At 39.0% G+C, this 22,783-nt stretch overlaps 1 protein-coding gene across 7 annotated transcripts in view; it reads left to right on the top strand.

Moving 5' to 3' along the window:
* Window positions 1-22,783, top strand: part of SORCS1 (sortilin related VPS10 domain containing receptor 1) — a 475,161-nt gene that overhangs the window by 398,428 nt on the left and 53,950 nt on the right. For all 7 annotated transcript variants that reach the window (XM_014844792.3, XM_044751163.2, XM_044751161.2 and 4 more), the window contains exon 18: window positions 9,170-9,341. In XM_014844792.3, coding sequence (XP_014700278.3) covers window positions 9,170-9,341 — 172 coding nt within the window. The remainder of the gene's footprint in view (window positions 1-9,169; window positions 9,342-22,783) is intronic.

Here is a 22,783-nt window from a genome sequence, read left to right on the forward strand (position 1 = left end):
GCTAGCTTCTGGAGCAAATTCCACCCAGCCAACTGGTTACTTCTTAGACCTGAGGATCCAGGCACTGCCAAATAGCTCCCCCTTAAGGGTTAAGACACTAGCTTCCTGGTCACACACTGCCTGTGAGTCTCACACATTAGAGTTTGTATTAATTGCCGTCTTCCTTTAAAATACAAATGCCAATAGATTCTGTAAGGGAAAGCCGAGAGGAAGGGGGAGTAGGATTTCCCCCTTTAACAAGGTGAAGAAGACCATTTCGGGCAAAAGAAGCAAGAGATGACCTGGGTGAAAGGGCCACGCTATAGTTTTCTCAAGAACAAGCCCCAGTGTCAGTGCCTGGAGGTCTACAGAATTAAGGAGCCACAGTGCACCTTCAGTCTCTCCAGGGCCAGTTTGAAGCCATCCATGGCCATCTCGTGCTCAGTCAGTACAGAATGCGCATTAGCTTTAGGCTGAGCTGAAGTGCAGGGCACTCACAGTGCAAGGTCAGCTGAGACTGAGTGCCTCCAGGAATTTTGCTTCCCGGGCGCCTCACTTGCCTCACCCTACCCCTGCAGCAGAGCCCCTTGTGCAGTCAGGCAGTAAGGACTTGAACTGAGTGAGGTCTGCTAAGCAGTTCTCCCATGTCAGTCAAGCTTAACAAGCAAATCTCCCAGCATCGCCTTTCAGAGAGTTTAGTTGGAAGCATGCAGGTAAACCTTCCTTTTCCTTTTTTTTTAATACCTCCCTTTATAAATGGTGATGGTTTGCTTTCACAGTCAGCTTATTACCTTGTATATATAGCGGTGTTCTCGGGTTCCCTACTTCACCATGATGGAAACCTTCTAGCATCGGTTATTATTATGCCCAATAGAGATGCTGTTTTGAGGAGGTGCCAAAATTTGTATCAGCTTCACTGTGTATAAGTGAATGGTTGTGCAATTTTTGTTTTATTTTTTGGCTAGGACTTAGAAAAGATAGTTGGACTAAGAGCTGAAATGGGTGCCAAATGTCCCTCCAGGTGGCTGTAACTACCAGTCCTCAGTCCTTGGTCCAGTGAAGTCAGGTTTTTAATGATTACACTGTGGACCAGTGTGTGAGCAGTGCTTGCCGTGTTCTCCACTGTCGGCTCCCGCCTCTTTTCACCCTTTGCGCTCACACCTTCCGCAAGCCATTCCAGGGAAAACAAGGAGGCTGGTACTGGGGCCTCAGCCTGTAATGGATGGAGAGTGAAATATAATGAGGGATGTTTTATTTGGTGAAAAGCAGAGTTATTTTAGAATGAGACAAATAAAGGTTTTAATCCCTCTGCCATTAACTGTTATCTTTATCAAGTGGCTTCTCTTCTTTAAGCCTTAGTTTTCAAACCTATAAAACGTTGTTATTTGCTTTTGGGGTTTGCTTAAATATGATACTATATATAAAGCATGCAGCACAATGCCTAGCAGATGGTAGTCACTTGACAAAATGCAGATGCCATCACCAATAGTCATCATCTAAAGGCTCCTCTGGAGTGAAGGAGAAAAGAGGGGGAAGACTTTATTTTATTCTGTGTCTATAATCCAAACATTTATTTGATACTTAATAGACACTTCAGTACCGAAATCTAGGACATATTTAATCTAAGGCCTTGTTTTCTCATCTGTAAAACAGAAATAATAACCTGCATAGGCTCATAAAGTAATGAAATTAGAGACCACTATACACCAAAACACATTTCTGGCCCTCGGTACCACTGAGGGCAGATGACACATTTACCTGGATCATGAATGAGTTCCTTTTGTTCAAATAAAATGAAATCAGTATTTATTTGTGTATTTTCTTGCATGTTAGTACTGAAATAACCCCAAATCCATTCCTCTTTGTTTCTCCATTGGTGCCTATAAATATCTCAGTTTGTACGCACACCAGCACAAGCCCATTTAGTTGTACTTATATATGGTTATATCTTGTTTATACTGTTTGGGATCCAGGGAACATGCTGCAAATTTTAGTTGCTAAATTAACTAGGACATTGCTTGTTTCATGTCAACCATAAAAGATTCTGTAAATATAAAATAAAATGGGCATTGGGCTGGTTTATTCTAAGAAACCAAGATAATCTTGTCAAGGGACAGATTTCTTCTTGCTATTAAGCTAGAGATATTTCTAGATGTGTTTAAAAAAAAAAGTGTGTATAGAAATTTCTGTCTCTGGAGTTTCTTCAGAAGAACCATTAATCCCTCCTGAAAGAATGTACAGTGCCAGCTCTTATTGTTCCTCGGGGTTAGTTTCTCAATATACAGTGGGGATGTTTACTCAAGAAGCTTAAAAATATGATTTTATAATAGCATTAATTCAGTATCTATATAAGAACATGTAATGGGTCCAGGAAGAAATACATACACATCAGTTCTCTCAAAATAGTAATCTCCGTACTGTCAACATACATTTGGAATGTTGTTAAAATGCTTTCTATAAATGTATTCCTCCCTATATCAACCATAGAAATACTTAGACCTTGGCTAACCTACCATTGTCCTGGAGTTCCTATTTCCAGGGTCCTTGGGCCTGTGGTCTTTTCCTAAGTGACACCATCCCTGTGCCTGGAGGGGATTTTGGTGTTCAGTCTGATCTCCTCAGCAACATTTTGCAATGTGCATCACGGAGAATAACTGGCCCTAAAAGGGGTGCATGTATTTAAAGCCCTCAGAAAAGAAATCACTTGCATTACTTACAGACTCAGTACTGCAGGGGCCCATGTAGCTGTTTTCTAGAAAAGTGCTGTTCAGTCTCACAGCAGACGCTCAATAGGTGTTTGTTGCTGTACAGTTGACTCTTCAGAGGACCTTTCTTAGATGTGGTTTTCCATATTTTCATGAGTTGGCATTGGGGTTGGCAAATGAAGGTAAAAGTCACTGTATGTGGAAGCATATTTCCTCAGGTAGCTGCTCTTGGCCACATCAATGGTATTGGCATTAATGATCCTCATCCAGCTGGCATGGCGTACATAGACGGAAGAGAACACCAGACTCAGTCCACAGGTGCAGAACCACTACTTGTCCCCCATGTGACCTTAGGAAACTCTCACACTGTATCTCCTTTCCCTTATGTGCAAAATGGAGGGATTGTGTTGGATGGTCTTTAAGACCCCTTCAGGCGCTGACATGTCTGTGACCAATTTGAAACGATTCAGTAGTAGGCTTCGTTGGACTGCAGGTGCTCAAAGAAGGGAAAATTTCCTTATATAAATTAGTTGTACAATTAATTGACTCAGCTATGGATTCCATGAAACATTTTCATGATTCTTGATATTAAATCATTCCGTTTTACATGGCCATATGTCCCATTTCATCAAGCTGACATTCAAAATGAAGTCACATTCCATTTACTGTTCTGACTAAATGTCTTGTGCTTCCATCCTGCTAAATGCAAGAAAAGTTTTCTTCCCTCCACCTGGTCTTCTGTCTCCTGACAGCTCCCAAGGCCTGCTTACTCAATTTAGGAGAAAAGTCCTGGGAGCTATCGCCTTGAGTGGAGAAACTTGGGGAACCTGCTTAGTCAGCTGTGGAACCCCATTCTTTCTGAATGTTGGCATCATGGCTGCTACATAGGATTATTGTTGAAATACAGGCACATTGACTCTAGGAAGATTTTAAGTCTTAGCCATACACGTTACCCAGAACTAGCCCCTTCTCTATCACCACGCCTTGCTCCATTTCTTGTTTTGTTAATTCAAGTGTCATTGTAACAAGGCAGTGTTCTCCTGAAAGCAAAGGCACGTAGTACAAGCCAAGAAATTAAACAACTTCAATTCTTCTCATTGTGAACACAAGTGAGGGACACCATAGCTCAGTAACAATAGACCTGCCTTGGCTACAAGAAGACCTGGAGTTCCAGCTCTCCCTGGGTCATTCCATGTTATAACTACTTTGAAAAAAGGGAAGAGACGACCTCACAGAAAAATGTGATTTCTAAGCTGATTTTTAAAGAATAACTAGAAGCTTGACAGGAGGAAAGAGCATCCCAGGCAGCTTGAGCAGCAGGCAAATGAAGGCAGGTAGACTTCAGTGTAGCCTGAGCTCAGGAAGTGGAAAGAATGGAAGGTTAAAAACTGCACTGGGGGGGCCGGCCCAGTAGTGCAGCAGTTAAGTGTGCACATTCCACTTTGGCAGCCTGGGGTTCGCCGGTTCAGATCCCGGGTTCAGACATGGCACCACTTGGCAAGTCATGATGTGGTAGGCATCCCACATGTAAAGTAGAGGAAGACGGGCACAGATGTTAGCTCAGGGCCAGTCTTCCTCAGCAAAAAAGAAGAGGATTGGCAGCAGATGTTAGCTCTGGGCTTATCTTCCTCAAAAGAAAAAAAAAAAAACCTGCACTGGGGGGGCCAGCCCAGTGGCATAGTGGTTAAGTTCATGTGCTCTGCTTTGGCTGTCCAGGGTTCACAGGTTTGGATCCCAGGCGTGGACCTAGCACTGCTCGTCAAGCCATGCTTTGGTGGCATCCCACATGAAACATAGGAAGACTGGCACAGATGTCAGCTCAACAACAATCTTCCTCAAGCAAAAGAGGAAGATTGGCAACAGATGTTAGCTCAGAGACAGTCTTCCTCAAGAAAAAAGAGGAAGACTGGCACAGATGTAACCTCAGGGCCAATCTTCCTCACACACACACATACACACACACACAAAAGTGCACTGGGGACAGATCGTGAATCTCTACTTTAAACCTGAACTTAACCCGTTAGATTAAGCCATAGGGAGTTTTGAATGATTTTAAGAAAGGAACTGACATGGTCTAATCTGATTTTAAGATAATCTTGGCACTAAGAGATCAGCTTCTATTTTCAGGGAACTTGATATATAATAGCAAGTTAATATTTAATACTTCAAATACTAACTTTTTGCTACATTTGGATATTTTAATATTTATTAAGTTCTTACAATGTGCCAGATTCTATGCTAAGCCCTTCTGAATGCATTATCTCATTTAATCCTCCCAAGAACTTGATGAAAAGATTTCGTATTTATCCCTATTTTACAGACAGAAAAGCCAATCATTAGAGAGAAGCTGGGTAAATTGCCCAAGTACATATAGTAAGAGCGAGCCTGAATTTAAACTCAGGCAATTTGGTTCCACAACACTAGTGTTAACCGCCAGGGAGGTGGTCTTTAATCCTGGCCGCACACTGGAATCACCAGGGGAGCTGAAAACAAACACAAAAACACACTGATGCCCAGAATGCTCAATTAAATCATAATTCCTGGGACCTAGGTCTTGGCATCCATATATTTTAAAAGTGTTGCCAAATGATTGTAAAGGGCAGACAGGGTTGCAATCTACTGCGCTAGACCATACTGTTACCTTAACAATACACTGAATAGTCATAAACTTCTGTATTCTACCCCAAAATCACAAGGAAAAAAATACTAAATAGCAAAATCACAGAATATGAGGTCTTTCAATATTTTTTCCAGTTTTATTCTCACAAAGAAAAATGATGACCTTCATCTTTTTTAAGATTGGCAGGCAGCAGAGAAGCAAAATGAAACAAGGTAGGGGTGAAAAGGAGAAGGTGACAGAGGAGTGTCAAGACAGGAAGGAAGAGAATAGATGGAGTCAGAGTTGCTGAGCTAATAAGACACCATCTACTGATGAGCAGTCGGTAGTATCAAAGGCACATTTGCAGAATGTTTCCTTTTCAGTAATTGTACAAAGACTCCCTTGCCATTACAAAGCACTTTTCTTCTTGGCGGATTGAAGAATGCTTTCCCAACGAAATGCATCCCAGTAATATTCAGAGCTTAGGTCCAACATAATCATAAGTTGCCTTGTTATTACGGAGGTAGCTGCCCCATTTAATAACATATTAAATGCATTATTCATTTATGTAACTCAGACCCAGGGACAGCTGCTGGGATGAAAATAGAACCATTCTGTAATGCAAAAAGCAGGTGTGTGCTTACTTGAGTAAATGAACTCTGTATTTTTGCACAGTTTTCTTATAAATTTCAGGACCAAGTCTGGTGGGGCTAATGTGATACCATTTTCATCCAGGAAATAAAATGGTTTCAGAATGATTTTTAATGAGCATTTAAAAAAATTACCACTGGTCTTCTCTGTGGCAGAATCCCAGGGGGATGGATTCGTGCTTTGGATTTAAGCAGAACTCCTGTTGCTGCAGGATTCAGGAAAGCAGGGTGTGATTGGTCAGAACAGTGACAAACAAAAGGAATATTCTCTAGCTGATGATGCCAATGGTGATGGTGAGCCCACGCCTTTATAGCTGCTCGCCAAGACAGAGTCACAGGTGTGCTTGGATGCTAAGTGATCAAAGAGCATAAGCTGCCTTTAGTTTGATAGCGCCTTGCCTTTGAAACACACAGGGAATTTCTGATCCCAGTTAAATTCACCGGGATGCCATAATTACTGCGTGACATTGCTGGGCATTTTCTTGCTACCTTGCCAGCACTAGAGTTCCACCATTCTCCAATGCCTGCACTTTTTTGTTTTCTTCTCTCTTCTACCTGCCATTATTTTCTCTTTTAATCAACATACACTCATAAGCACCTACAATAGATTTCTTAAAATATCAGATGAGGTCACGTTAAAAATGCTTAGACGTGACAAGGACCAATCAGAATAGGTAGGGATTTTAGCACAGGAGCAGCATTTTGGAGGCTGCCTGATGGTCTAGGTGTTGACTCTTTAGTTGCTGGATTGTAAGGAGAAGTGGGGACTCCAAGGATAGGGATCAGCATAGCTGGGTTGGTAGGTGAGGTGTTTGAAGGGTTTGGGGCAGTGGTAATAACCAACTGCTCTGGAGATACTTCAACCTTTAAAATGGTACAGCCATCCCAGGGTGGACCTCCTCGTTATCAGCTTTATGTGTTCAGGACACAGTGATGCCCTCAAGGAGCTTAAAGTTCACAGACACACATAGGAAGACAATCATACAAGGCACAAATGGTTCCTATCAAGTAAATCATAAAGATTTCTTTAGGAGTTTAGAGGAAGGATAATCCTACTCCATTTAAAGAGGCAGTATGGTGTAGTGATAAAGAACGGATATGTTCTAGAGACAAATTGTCTAGGGACCTAGCTGTGTGATCTTGAGAAAACTAGTTAACTTCTATGACTCTTAATTTCTTCATCTGTGTATTGGGAATAATAATACCTTTCTTATTAGAGATACTTTGAAAATAAATGAGAAAAGTCATGTTAGGAACTTAGCACAATGACTAGAATATAGTAAATACTCTCTAAATATGAACTTATTACTGTTTTACTATCTTACTATTTTACTATCATAGTCAAGGAAAAACAGGAGATAAGCTGTAAATTAAAGCATGGGTAACTTTTAGGTAGCTGCTAGAGCATGTGAGAGAACATAGAAGCAGAGAGAGCAAAAGAAAAGAAGTACTTTTAAGAGGATTGAAAAGAGAGGTTTGGCTAGGGCAGAATGAGCTTGTTGGAGAGAAAGAGTCCAGAAAAGTAGAATGAACTTAGCTTGTGGAGGGCTTTGTGCATTAGATTATAGGATTTGCGACTTACCCTAAGGCCATTATCCTAAGAACAGGTAGGATAAATAATAATAATATTAAATAAAAATAATTGGTAATATTTCATAAGTACTTGCTAATCGTCAGGGTGGTTTTAAGTACTCTGTGTACATTAATCGTTGCAACTACCCTATGAGATGAATTAAATGTTAGTAATTGACCTTGTAGTGTCCATAGTATTCAAAGCACTATCCCACACAGTATTTAATTGGACTTTCTCAATCATGCTTTTAGGTAGTCAATCCTGAGACTCAGGAACAGAGGAAAGGACATTGGCTAGAATTGAAGGGGTTGGAAAACTTTAGCATGCAGGACAAATCTGTCACACTGCTGGTTTCGTAAATAAAGTTTTATTGGAACCTAGTTGCATCCATTCTTTTATACATTATCTATGTCTACTTCCATGATACAACCAAACAGTTGAGTACTTGAGATAAAGACCAGATAACACACAAAGCTAAAACATAGACTGTCTGGGGGGCTGGCTCCGTGGCCGAGTGGTTAAGTTCGCGCGCTCTGCTGCAGGCGGCCCAGTGTTTCGTTGGTTCGAATCCTGGGCGCGGACATGGCACTGCTCGTCAGACCACGCTGAGGCGGCGTCCCACATGCCACAACTAGAGGAACCCACAACGAAGAATACACAACTATGTACCGGGGGGCTTTGGGGAGAAAAAGGAAAAAATAAAATCTTAAAAAAAAAAAAAAAAAAAAAAACCATAGACTGTCTGGCCCTTTATATAAAAATTTTGTCAACTCCTGGTCTAGAAGAGTGGAAAGACCTTGGGCTTTGATTGGTTCCAGTTTGTGTTCTACCAGTAACTCTAGGCAAGTAGACTGTGGAAATTGGTTATATGACTACATAAAATAGTTACTGTGGATCCCACAGAAAAAGATAATGAATAGATAACACTGAGCCTCAAAAGTCCTAAGGATGGGTCATCCAAAACCCACAGATTCTAATTTACTATGAATCTGATAAATTATGTAGGATAAATTTGTAACGTAATTTGTTTTTTTCTGTTAAAGCTAAAACAAGAAGAAATAAGCAAAAGAGTAGGAAGGATTTACTCAATCTGCAGACTAAAGTCTTCTTAATGTGAGGTGTCAATAGTTTAGCCAGAGTAACCCCTCATGAACTATTGAGTAGAAAGTATCAAGCATAGCCAGCTTTGGGCACCATACCCTTATTTATGGTCCTCTATGAGATATAATGTTAAATCATATAATTCATCATAATCTATTCTTTCTCTGAATTGCAAATTCCCTTGCAAGAGATGTTACTCATTCTAACTCTAGAAGTATCTCCTAGATTATCCATTTATGTCTCTTCAACTACATTATAAATTTAGTGAGGGAAAGGACTTTGTCTTCTACTGCTGTGCATTTCCCATACTTCTGAGGCAAAATGATTCAACGGTTGACTAAATGAATAAAAGAGGTATATTAAAGTACTAATGATAGGTACAATGTGTTACTGTGATGATTTCTCTTTTGGGTGCTTTGTATGAATTAGCTCTAATCCTCAGAGCAACATGAAATGTAGTTATTGATAGCCCTCAGGGCTAGGCAGTAGATCCAGCTTAAAAAGTTGGGAGTGATCTGAATTATAATGAACTGGATTACAACTTGAGCTTTTCTCCATTTAGGTATAGGAAGGTGGTTTCCAATAACTGCACTGATGGAGTGAGAGAACAATACACTGCCAAACCACAGAAGTGTCCCGGGAAGGCCCCGCGGGGGCTCCGGATCGTCACTGCTGATGGAAAGTTGACAGCGGAACAAGGGCACAATGTTACTCTCATGGTACAGTTGGAAGAGGTAGGACTGACTCCTGTCTCACTTCTGTCTTCTGGGGCCAGTGAGTTTTCCAAAGAAATCATGATTTGTTTACATATCTTTTTGTTTTTGTTTACATATTTTTAAAAAGTTTTAAGTGCTTAAAATTTTTGTTTCATTCTACTCTTAGTTCCTTGGTTTTTTTTTTCTTGTTATTGTTATCAGTTCATCTTCTCAGACACATTTCTTCAATTATTTTCATTTCACTTCAAGTTGTTCTTCACGCCTACTTAATATCTCACTTCTTGGGGGTTCTGTTTGGATTTAACCTTGCCTTATTTGCTCTTTTGTAGCAAAAAGTTTTCCCAGAATATATTAATAGTATTCCTGGAATAATTGAACACACACAAATACTCAACTAACCTAAAAGATACTACAGTCACTCATCCCTTGATGACAGGGATGCATTCCAAGAAATGCATCGTTAGGCCATTTCATCATTGTGCAAACATCATAGAGTGTACTTGCACAAACCTACATGACACAACCTAATATACACCTAGGCTACTTGGTACTAGTCTCTGGGACCACCGTCATATATGTGGTCTGTCATTGGCAGAAACATCGTTATGGAGCACATGACTGTAATGCTATCCTCCTCTCTCAACCAGAAGTCTTAGCTTTTCTTTTCCAGTGGCAACTTGCTGGTCATACATATGGCACTAAGGCCAATATAAACATAATTGAGTATATTTTCTTTGGCAATTGAGCTTGTATTTTTGTAGCACCTCAGGGATATCCTTATAAACATCAATTATTATTTGCCAAATTATGGTTGTCTGAAATTTATGAATATTTAGATGGTGGATAACATGAAATTTATACTATGTATTTTAGAATGTACACAGGCATTTTTGTCATTTTGTACATGAGGAAGATGGTCTATAAAGGAGAAACACTTTTATTAAATGATTTCAGTTATTAAACTGGACGGTCCTACCTTCAACCATGTTTTCTGAGTCTTTAAAATATGGTCAGCACTGTGCTAGGCCTCGTGCATACAAAGGGATTTAAAAATTAATAATGACACCAGGACTAATATATGCAATATTGACTTCCAGCTTCCTCTTCTGCTAGCCAAGTGGCTTTCAACCTTTAACATGCATAAGAATCACCTGGTGAGCATGTTAAAGCAGGGATAAAGGGACAAATATGTATGGTGACGAATAAAAACTAGACTATTGATGGTGAACATGATGCAGTCTATACAGAGCTGACATATAACAATGTACACCTGAAACTTATGCAGTGTGATAAGCCAATATGACCTCAATAAAAATAAATAGTTTTCTGGGCCCCATCTTCAAAGATTCTGATTCAGTAGGTTGGGGCTTGGCCCAAGAAAATGTGTTGCTAACAGGGTCGTAGTTTACACGTCATACTGCAAGAGAGAAAAAAAAAAAAAACAAGGGCAAAGTCAAGGGGGATAGAGTTGTCTGAGAGGCTCTGGAGTATGCCTTGAAGGGGAAAAGATGAAGCAGTTAGGATTGCTTTGTCAGGTTGGATCAAAACTATTAGTATTTTAATTTCTGTAGAAAAACCAGCTGTGAAATAATGAGTTTGAAACTCTGACTTGGGTAATGCTGATGCTTCTGGTCCAAGGACCATTTAGAACTACTGTTCTAATACTCCTTTCTATTATCTCCTTAATAAGTGCCTTTGGACCATGCCCAGTCTTCTAAATACTGAGGTCTCCCAAAATTCTTCAGTTGGAACAAGAGAAATATAGGCCAATTTAGGCCACAGTTGCTCGCATTTCACAGAAATAAAATCTTTGGGAACTTCTGCCCGAGGCTATGACAGATTAGCTTGCAGCAAACCAAATATATATGTATCAATTTAGAGCAAGAGTGAGAGAGAGAGAGAAGGAGGAAGATGAGCATGAGGGAACCATGAAGAGGATTTGAGAAGCAAAAATTCTTTTCTTGAGAGATGGGAAATTCCTTATGGTGAGTCCAGCATTTTCTGCTGTATTCCCCCTCAAGAACTTTGCCAGTTTATACATCACACCGTAAGGAGGTCGGATTCAGGTTCCCAGTACAAGGCCAGATGGAAAGTGTTGGCTGAACAGATCTTGGTGGACTCACAAGGCTGGAAGTATAAAAGCTGGACTTGGAGACCACCATGGCCACTGGGACTAAGGAGGTCAATTCTAAAGAGAAGGGAAGCATAAAGAGGAAGCACAATACTCTGTGCCCTTTTTCTCCTTGAGTTATTTGACAACACTTAAGTGACACAGGCAGCATGTAAAGTCGTCACTAAGAGGACAAGAAATCAAGCATAGTTTTAGAAGTAATCCTGTTTTGGGAAATAAAAATTTGAGTTCAGGGACTGTGAAGGAGGAGAGCCCTGGTGAACAACACAACACAAGGTTCCTGAGACTCTTAGAAAGCTTAATCCTAGAAGTAAGGACAAACCAGAATTTGAACAGGCTCTCTAAATGCTGAAATCCAACCTGAAATTATTTCAGTCTCTGAATAGATCAGAGTGACTTTCCCCAATTTTAAATGTCTGTCAGAATCTAAATCAAATCCTCTTTACAGGAAAATAACATAAATCAGAGGTCATACCTATTTTTAATATAAAATGTTGGGCATTTCATTTTTTAAAAAGTTATAGATATCTCAAGAAACAGCACCAAGAGGGAGAAGAAAGCAGCATTGTCTGAGATACAGTTGATTGATCATTGAAAGAACAGTTGTCTGAGATATGATTAATACGTTCTTGATTAGGGGGCAAGGTAGCAAGTTTAACCCTATAGTAGGAATCAGTCAAAAGCAGTGATCAAACGAAAGTTGTAGAAATAAAGATATAATAACTGATATTAAGAACTTAGATGAGTTTAAAGCAGATTGAACCCAGATGAAGATGACCCAAAAGGATCAGTTAACTGGCAGAAAGGACAGTAGGAGATATAGCATTTGGAGGATAAGAGTGAAATGATAGAAAATAGAGAAAAGAATAATCAGAGACAAATGGAAAATGGTGAAAGGGAGGAACATATATATAATTAGAGTCCCAGAAGGACACTCTAATAAAAAGAAATATTGAAGGTAATTTTTCAGGCATAAAGAAAATGACCTCAGACAAAAGCACAAACATCATGGAAAAAATGAAGAGCAAAAAAGAGCGTTTATATGTGGGTAAATTGAAATTAATAACTTTCAGACAAATAATGATAATAAGCTGTTGGATTTAAAATATATGTAGAATTAAAATAAATGAAAACAAAATATATGTATGATAATAAAATATGTATGACTATAAAATATATGTAGAATTAAAATACATACATAACAATAATATAGTATGAGGAGGGAATGAAATGGAGTTAAAGTGGTTTAAGTTCCTTGAAATATCCATGAAGAGGTAAAAGGATTAATTTATATTAGACACCGGCATGTCCAGAATGTATGCTTTAATATTTAGAGTAACATCTAAAAGAATAGTAAGAGAATATTTAACTATCAAGCTATTGACAGGGGAATTGGAAGAATATTAAGAGTGCCTCATTAATCCAAAATAAGGCAAAAAAGAGAGAAAAAGGAACATACTGCCTTTGAGACAAATAGAAAAAATACTGAAATGGTAAATATAAACCTAAGTATTATCAGTTATTACATAAAATAAATAGTTAGTGATTTTTGTGGCTTGCTTAAGAAGTGTGTGTCTAACTCAAGGTTGTGAAGATATCATACCACGAGTGTTCTCTTTAGCTTTCATATTTAAGTCTATGATCCATCTTGAATAAAATTGTTTCAGGCAGGGGCCAAGGTTTGTATAGTTTTTCATATGCATATCCAATTTACCCAGAAGCATTGAAAAACAATTCTTTTCACACTGAATTGCTATAAGTCTTTGTCGTAAATCAATTGACCATACACATGTGGGTCTATTTCTGTATACTTTGTTACACTGGTCTAATTTTCAAACCTGTGTTAATTGCTAATTTCAAACACATTTTAATTATGCTATATTTAGAGTCAGTCTTGATTTTGAGACATAAATCCTCTAAACAAATAGAAAACCATTTATAATTTATAATACCATCAAATTATAACACATGCTTATAGACTAATATAACAACTTATTTTCAATAGGTCTACCCAGAAAACTACAACACATTGGGAAAAAATTTTGAAAAATAAATGAATGGAGAGAGACACCATGATCGTGGATTGGATGATGCGATATTATGAAAAGATGCCAGTTTTCCCCATGCTGATCTTAGATTCAAGGCAATTCCAATAAAATCCCCAGCATATTTTTGTATGTTAAAATTGACAAGATGATCATAAAACTTATATGAAAATGCAAGGGCTCAAGAATAGCAAAGATAATCTTGAAGATAACTCACAAAATTGGATGGCTTACATTACCAGATGTCAAGATTTATTATAAAACTATAGTAACTAAGAGAGTGTGGTGAGGGCATATATATATATATGTTTGTAGGAGATATCTATCTATCTATAATATATATAATAGATAGATATCTCCTACATACTGACCAAGAAAGGAAATAGTGAGTCAAGAAACATAACCGTATGTGTACCTACCTTTTTGACAAATGAGACACTGCAGTACAGTAGATAAATTATAATCTTTTCAGTAAATGGTGCTGTGACATTGAATATCCACGAGGGAATACATACATCTTGACCTCTTGTGACACACAAAAATAATTCTAACAGGACTGTTATTGTAATTTTGAAAGATAAAACTAAATTGTTTAAAACAAAACACAGAAGAGTTATCTTCATGACCTTGGGTTAGGCAAAGATATTTTTTAAACAGAAAACAAAACCTATTATGTATACAGGAGAATATAATTTAATTAGACTATTAAAATTAAGAATTTGTTTTCTTCAAAAGACACTTTAGAAATTAAAAAGGTAAGCTGTTTTTAAGAAAGAAGGTTTTTGTAATACCTTCAATAAAGGACTCATACCCAGAAAAATATCAATAAATCCTACAAAATAATAAGAAAAATTCTGGCAAACCAATAGAAAATACACAAATGACTTAAATAGACTTCTCAGAGAGGGTAACCAAATAGCCAGTAAGCATATAAAAAAATTCTCAACATCACTACTCATCAAGGGAATGCAACTTAAAACTATAATAAGATATTACTGTGCACCCATCAAAAGATTTATATTTTAAAAATCTAATAATATCAAGAGTCGTTGTTGGGGCAATTCATCTTTCATACATGCTGTCTGGAGTGTACATACATGGGTACCACCACTTTGGAGATCTGTTTGACATGAACCACTGCAGCTGAATATATACACACCTATGACCCAGCATTTCCACTCCTAAGTATATACTCATCAAAAATGCATACAGATAGGCACCAGAAAATATGAAAAATAATATGCATGGCAGAGTTATGATTCATAAGAACTCAAAACTGGAAACAAACATTCATCAACAGTAGAAGGGACAAATAAATTACAGTATACTTATTAAGTGGGATACCTTACAACAATGAAAAAGAAAAAACTATTGCTACCTACAAAAACTTGGATGAATCTCATATCCAATATTAAGATAAAAAAAATCAGACTGAAAAAATACATATTCTACGATTCTATTTAATTAAACTGCAAAAATAGGCAAAGCTAATTTGTGGTGATAGAAATGAGAATAATGATTACCTTCGGAGGGGGAGTGGCAAGGGGGATTTAGGGGATACTGGACATTTTTCATTTCTTGGTGATCAATGGATGCATTCACTTTATAAAAAATCAAGTTGTGTATTTAATGATTTGTATATGTTTCTTGATGTACATTATCCTCAACAAAAAGCCTACTTACAAATAATTTTGGAAATTCAAATAAAATATAGTGCTTTTTATTTAGGTCTTTAGAGGCAAAAAGGAAAAAGAAAGAAAACTTTCTAGGGACTTTTAGGGAAGGATTCATTTTCTGGGCCAATTCTATACCCTGTGTTTACCTGTGTGGTGAATATGAAGGACCCTTTCCCAGAGACATAAGGAAACGGATTATGATACTCAGAAGAACATCATCTTTTGAAGTATCAGATGTTTATGTTGGAAGAGGCTTCAGAATTCAGATTTTTGTTCCATTTCTAAGAACACAACAGAGCAAGATCTGGAACAAGAACTCTCTCCTGGTCAGCTGCATCTTTGTACACCCTCCAGGGACAGAGGCCAGGCTCTCATCTGTTCGACTTTGCTTTCCATGTAACAAAGATCGTCAGGCATCTGAAACTTGGCTGAGTGATGTGGGAACAGATTGGGGAATCTGGTTCTAAGATGTGTAAATTCATGCCTTCTGGGCGCAAGAAGGGAAAAAAATGCAAGTCAGTTCGTTCCACTTGAGTGGACAAAGCTACAATAACAGGGATGAAATCTGCTGCCATCAGCTGTCAGACCTGGCCCCTTGATGCTTTTGTCTCCTAGTGCAGAGCACCAAGCTAAAAGGACCGTCACCACGTCAGGAGGCCCTGGGGACCTCTCATTTGATTGTGGGATTCTTTGCTAATGATTCACAGGCTCTCTTTACAAAAACAACATCAGTTTCTCTGCTAACTCTGGATTATATATGTAGGAGTGGGTGATGCCTATGATGAGCAATATAGAATAAAGAAAGGCAGGGTGTCTCTGAGAAGGTGGGGAGCATTGAAATTTGGCGCAATGATAATAATTTGAATATCCAACATTTATTGAGACTAACTACGGTCCAGTTTGTGAGTGCTTTCATGGATTGTCTTACTTACATCTCACAGCAACCCTGTGCAAGTAGCTATTATCATCACCATTGTCATTTTATAGATGGCACAGTGGAAGCACAAAAAGGCAAAATGACTTACCTAAGATCACACAGCTACTAAGTAATAGAGCCAGAAGTCAAATCCAGGCTCTATGGTATCCTGCTTTTCTATTGGTTCTCTATGATGGAAAGAATCATTTTCTGGGAAAGAACTTCGTGTAGTTCCTAAGGCTCCCTAGAAATGCTTGGCTGGGGGCAGGTAGTAACTAAGATCAAGAATAGGCAAAATTATGTACGCCCAAGCCACTCTGGTCTATGGCTGCTGCTGTATTCTTAGACACTCGTCAATATATAAATCAAGATTTTCCTCCTGGATTTTCCAAGCATATTCATGGTTTGGGATCACTGTTGAAAATCATTTCAGCAAAGGGAGATGCTTAATCCTATCCTGGGTTTCCCCTACTTTGCAAAACTATGCCTTTACTGAATGGCTACTGCATATCTGAAGCTGTTTTATCCATTCTAAAGAATATTGGAAAACATAGGATGGCTATGACTGCAGCCCTTGAGGAGTCTACTATCCCTGTATACTAAACTTCTCCAGAGCCTTGGATATGAATTCGGCTATAATGATTTTTTTTAAAAAAATAAATCCAAAACAAAAACCCCATGACGTGCCACTGGCAATGCATGAGGCCTCTATAGCCTCCTCAAAATCTCTGAGTCCACTTCTCATTTGAATTTGATGCTCCTAAATTTGTTTTGAATATAGTGTCTGACTCTTGCACCTATTCCTCATGCCAATTCTTCATAACAATAGAGATTTTAATGCCATGCTTCTGATGCCTCTAAAGCGGCAAGTCCCCCAGGTGCCAAAGGGGCCAGGAGGGCCTGGCTACATTCTGATGTGACACTGCAGCGTGATTAATGCAGAGGTGGGCAGAAAACTCTCCAAGTCGGTATATTTTGTCATTTGGGCACCAAAGATTATGCCTCTGTGTCTCATGGTTTTACTCATGGTTCAGCTTCTCCTGTAGACTTGTCTTCTGTCTCTGGGGCTAGATTGGGCCAGTGACTGATGCAACCCACCTTTCTTTGTCCACACTTGTATACAAAACCTTCATGTGGGCTCCATCTCCTATGTGTGTCAACTAAAGCATCAGAGACCTGAGGAATCAACTGCCCAACCAAGTAGTTAGACGTGTGTGTTTATTTGTTCTTGAACAAATATTTTACTGAGTTCCAATTTTACATCATGTACTTTTCATTCATGTATAGACATACTTCAGTTTGTGGAAATAGATGTTTTGGGTTAATTAGGCCCTCTGCTGTATCAAGTTTTAAATAAAAATCTAACCACATGAAATTCAAAATACTTAATATTTTGTATTCATTCAAAACAAAAAGAAAAACTAATTTGCTGCATTATATTGTAATTCTTTTTTTTGGCATCCCCCAGTAAATTATAAATATTGTTAAGGTAAGAATCAGACCATGCCCGGTTGCAGCTCCAGCACCTCTGTTCATGGTGCCTAACATGCTGATAGGAACTCAATAAATGTGTGTGAATTTGGATAGGCTTCCCCAAGGAGTGTAGGGATAAACCCAAACTTAAAAGGAAAAGACTCTTGAATTTCGAATATCATCAAAAACATGTTAAAGTCTTCATCTGAAATCTAAATCCCTTCCTTTATTCTGTAGTAATGTGTGTCCTAATTCTAACGTAAGAATGTCAATGAAAACCGTGATGAAATCAGGGCAAAGAACTACTTATTCACAGAAGATACTCAAAGGCTAGGTTCACTGATGCCAGCCTGTAACTTCATGTCAGTAGTGTACACGCAAGCCAGAATCGTGCAGAATTGACGCATGCAAGATATGGAATCTCTTCCTGCAAATAGCATGTAAGGCCACTCTCCACGTCTAGGTGACAAAAATGACTCCATAGCACAACTCCTTCAGAATCTCACAGCTTGGCTCATCTGTTTCTCAGAGAACCACATAATTCTGTTAAAGTTGATGAAAAGCCCCATTGTCAGGAACCCCATCCTTGCTGCTTTAAGGGTTCTCTCCAAATATACTGTAATGAAAGACTCCATCCCAGACTCGCTCATTGTGGCAGATCCAAGAGCACACACATGCTGCATGAGTGCACCTGCATGCACACACACATACACACACACACACACACATACACACAATGCATTTCTGCATCGTTTCCTTAAGGACAAAGAACAATTGATCCAGGGACCAACCAAGGGGTGAGGGGAGGAGCCCATGGATTTGTGTCTGAGGAGCCAAACATTTTTCAACTACACCTGAATTTTAGGAAGCTAATCACAGGTGTGCACTGAGACCTAACCATCCAATGAGAGGTGGCATCTCTCTGTCTGGCGGCTCCCTCAAGATGGATGTCCTCTGGACATCTAATAGCCCCTAATGAACCTATAGGCTTTCAACGTGATAACTCAGCTTCCCAGAGAAATCCAATGGAAGAAGCTGAAGGCACGGGATGGATGACAAAGGGCCTAATCAGTCTTAAGAACTCAACAAAACCAATTTTGGAAGCATTCATTTGAGAGGACTGCTGGGCAAAAGTAGTGTCTGCGTGTTAGGGAAGATAATTAAATCTGTTTTAAACAGCTGTAAGAATAAAGAGATGCAATTCACTGCATAATTTAAGACTTTTAAATTAAATCTGAGGCAAGGGACTAAAATTAAAACTTTGATCTGTATCTCATTGTTTTAATACTTCAATTTACATACAAAGACTGGCGCCTAATAAGGAAAATTCATGATTATAACTTCTGTGAGATTTAACTGCAAAATGTGAAGGCTGTGTCCTCATTAGATGAATTTCAATGATCTGTAATTTCACATACGTTTAAAGACTTATAGCCGCCTGAGAGTAAGGCTGAGAGTAACCACAAGGTAATAACACTACATAATATTGCAGGATGCTGCCAGCGTCAGAGGGTAGAAAGATGACTCTTGATCAGTTTTTTCATGAGACATTCATTTGTTGAATTTATGAAAGAATTTGACCTACTTTTTCATCTGGAGAAAAATCGGGGCTTTTAGAGATGGCACAAAGAGTTAGCAGGCAGTGTTAAGCCTAGGCGGGTATCAGTCTCTAAGCAGCTCAGATCTGACTCAGAAGTCTCAACTATTTTCTTCTTCCACACAAAGGAACAGGAGCTGATTTCAATGAACCGTAGAGATTTAAGAGGCTTTCTCATGTATTATTCCTTACTCCATTCAGCTTTATTCTCTTTGACTCTAGCAAGGTAATTGAGCCACTTCATTGCTTCTCCCTTGTTGTTTCAGATTAAAAAGGAAGAGAGGAAATGACGCTGGCGATGTAAGTTGTCTTTAGCCAAAGGCCTAGTGTCTGAAGTTCAGGTTGGATAGGTTTGTGACTCTTTCTAAGGCTTCACTTTCCTCTCCCCTCTGTACTGGTCCACATACATTGGGGTATCGCTATTCTTTAGGGTTTCAGGGAGTAGATGTTTGCAAAGAACTTGAGTCTGCTTTGACAAGCAAAGAGAGAGAACTGGCTCATTACTGAAAGTTCCAGTTCAGTGAACATTCTGAGGGCTGGAGTCATGAAATAGTCTTCAGTTTGAGTTTTCAATCTCTCAGCCTATCTGCTTTAAGCCCTGCAACACTGAAGTCCCCTTTCATCCACATGAGTGGCCACCACCCCTGATTCAGGGCTTCACCAAACCACATGGTTCTCACCCAGGTGTATAACTTCCTCAGGTTTCTGGCTTCACACTTTCCCACTCGCTATTCCTTGACTCTCTGCCTTACTAGCTCAGTCCTCACTGTAACCTACCATTTATGTGCAATGGAAAGTCCACCATGTGACGATAGCGCTTGAATAAGTTCTGCATCTTCACCTAAGAGCTGAGATTATTTCAGCAGCCTGAAAGGATGTGGGAATATGTGTGGGTGTCCAGTAATGCCAATAACAAGAATACTCAATTATAAAAATCGCAGGTTATCTGGACTAGAAATGACAGTTTGGATCATCATCATTCTGCCCACCTTTAATTTACAGGTTAAAAAAATTGAGGTTCAAATGTAAAATGCATTTCAAAGGGCATGTAACTAGGTCTCCTAACTCCCAGGTTTCCACCTGACTTCTGTAGAGCTCCTCTTCCACGTATGGTACCTCTGTAAAGTCACCTGCATCACAACAGACTCATAATTTGGAAGTGTTAGAGTGACATCCGGGACAAGAAATTAGATATCTGTTTCATAGACAGGATCTTATGACTTGGTCAAGTACACCAAACAATGCTAGATATAAAAATTTTGAAAGCTATTTAAAAATGCTGAGAGCATAATGTAAAACAGTGCAATGATTCCAGTGTTGTTGTGGTTGTTGTGTGTGTGTCCACATGCATTCTCATTGGTTAATATGGTATTCACCAATCTAACAATGTCATCTATGGGTGGTACCATTATGGGTGATATGAATTTTCTTTTTCCTCATTTTATGTATTTTCTGCATTTTCTCCATGAATGCATCATGCCTTTTCTTCTTTCTTCTAATAAAGCTAACAAATTTCTATTACATATTTTACTCCTAGGAAAAACTCCTTACATAGGTTTTTTTTGCTAAATGAATCTTCCTACTACTCTTTAAAAAAAAGTATAATTTTTATTAAAAAGTACTATTTTGTTCTTATTACGTACGTAAATGTTTAGAGTGATTTTACAAACTCATTCAAAACCATTTATAAGATTTATGTTATTTAGCAGCCCCATAATTTTCCTGCTGAGGTAATTCCTAAAGCTACCATGTAGTGGTAACAGTATAGCAATGTCACTTTATCACCTAAAAAGTGTTTACAAAGCCCAGCAGGTCATGGTTCTGACCTCTCCATACCGCAATATCTAGATGGAGGAAAGAGGCCTTGGCTAACAGTCATTTATCTGCTCACAACAAGCCAAGTGTTCCTCCTGCCTTGTGGTATTCTGTTCTGTTCTAAGCCAGAGACCAAGTACAGAAGACATAAAAAGGAAATTTGGAAATTTGTGGTTCATTCAAACACAGGTGCTATGGCTCATTTGCAAGTGAAGGATTAAACTATTTTGTGATGTTCCAATTGGAAATTCTTGGCCTGAACCTTCTATCCAGAAGTATTTGGGTGTTTAGTTAGGCAAATCCCAAGGATTATAGTCCTTGAAGAAGGACCCAGTCATTTGCATTTCATCAGCGAGAAGGTGAAATATCATGTTTCCAGTTCAATGGGTGGGTGGGTCCCTAGTCTGATCTCCCTGGCGTCACTGGCCTTGTCAGCCCTGAGCTCTTTAGTGAGTCATAAATCCCCATGCACCTCCCTCCTCACTGTGTGGACCTTCTTCCCCCAGCTCAGAGCATCCAAGTTCCCCGTTGCCTTTGCTTGCAGAGAAGCTTGGGGGTCTGTGCATTTGGAGAAACACCTGTGCTATAGGAAACCATCTCTGAGTAGGTGAGGGGAGGAGGATGACTCTCTCTTCAGCAATTAGGCCACTATCCAGATATCTTGGGATTGTTGTCCAGAGCTCAATTTTGAAACTGAAAAGAAGTCCAGAGGGTGATTGAAACAAGAGACCCAAGAAACACTCTCCCAGCTGATCCAGAAAGGCAGCCTCAGCTTCCGGCAATGTAGCACCTCTTGGAAGGGATACCAGAGAGGACCAAGAACTTGCTTAGGAACAGAAGATAGGGCATGTGCAAGTGCCTGTTATCATAGACTGGTGATGGTCTGTGCTTGAAGGGCTCAGTTTGCCTTTATAAAATGGCAGGTCCAACACAGTTACAGCAGCTGTTTCCTGTTTAGAGTCATCTCACTCTTGGTTGAACACTCACATTACCAGGGGTCTTCATAAACACGTTTTGCAGCTCCCACAGTATTTTATAGAGCCTGGTATATTACCCTGGGCTCCGCTTACATCACTGTGTGATGAAGAATTCGATCCATGTTGGCATTTCTCTAAAGGGTTTTAGTTACTGAAGCTTACAAAAGCTCTCTGGTTTCACCTATGAGTGAATCTAGTCTTCAGCACCCACCTGGGAATAAGCACAATACAATAGTTTGAGTGTCTTCTCTGAACGAGTAGTAGAAGTGCTGAACTTGGAGTGAAGAAAAGCTTTGTTCAAACTATCTTGTGCCTCTAGGCAAATTTTAAGTCTTTCAGGTCTGAGTCTTTTAGCGTTGACGATTAAACAAGATGCTACATAGAGAGCAGTTGTTATTATTTCTGGCACAGTAAACTTTCAAGAAATGTTCTATCTTCTCCCTTAGTGAGCATCAGGGAATGTTCTAGAACAGTCTTACCTGCACACTTTATGCAAGAAGTCACATGCAAGTGTTCGCTCTTATTGGATAAGCACAAGGTGGATAGCACTTCTCTCCACATACTCGTCTCTTCCAGCTGATGAAATCTCTTCTCCATAGCTATCTCCTTTCCTGTTTCTTGTCAAGACTTTGCTCACCTGAGTCTAAATCTCCCTCCGTCCAGTAGAGTATGCAGGGCAATAGTGGGCTACTTTTATTTCACGCACCGCACCCTGACTAAATATCATTAACCAGGAGAAGAAAAAACTAAAATGATCTGATTTTTGTTTCTGTCACTCAATTCTGCTTAGTGATATTTTTTATCTTACTTTGTGGTCAAAACAGCATTAA

The sequence above is a fragment of the Equus asinus genome, chromosome 2, assembly GCF_041296235.1.
Source record: "Equus asinus isolate D_3611 breed Donkey chromosome 2, EquAss-T2T_v2, whole genome shotgun sequence".
Classification (NCBI taxonomy): domain Eukaryota; kingdom Metazoa; phylum Chordata; class Mammalia; order Perissodactyla; family Equidae; genus Equus; species Equus asinus.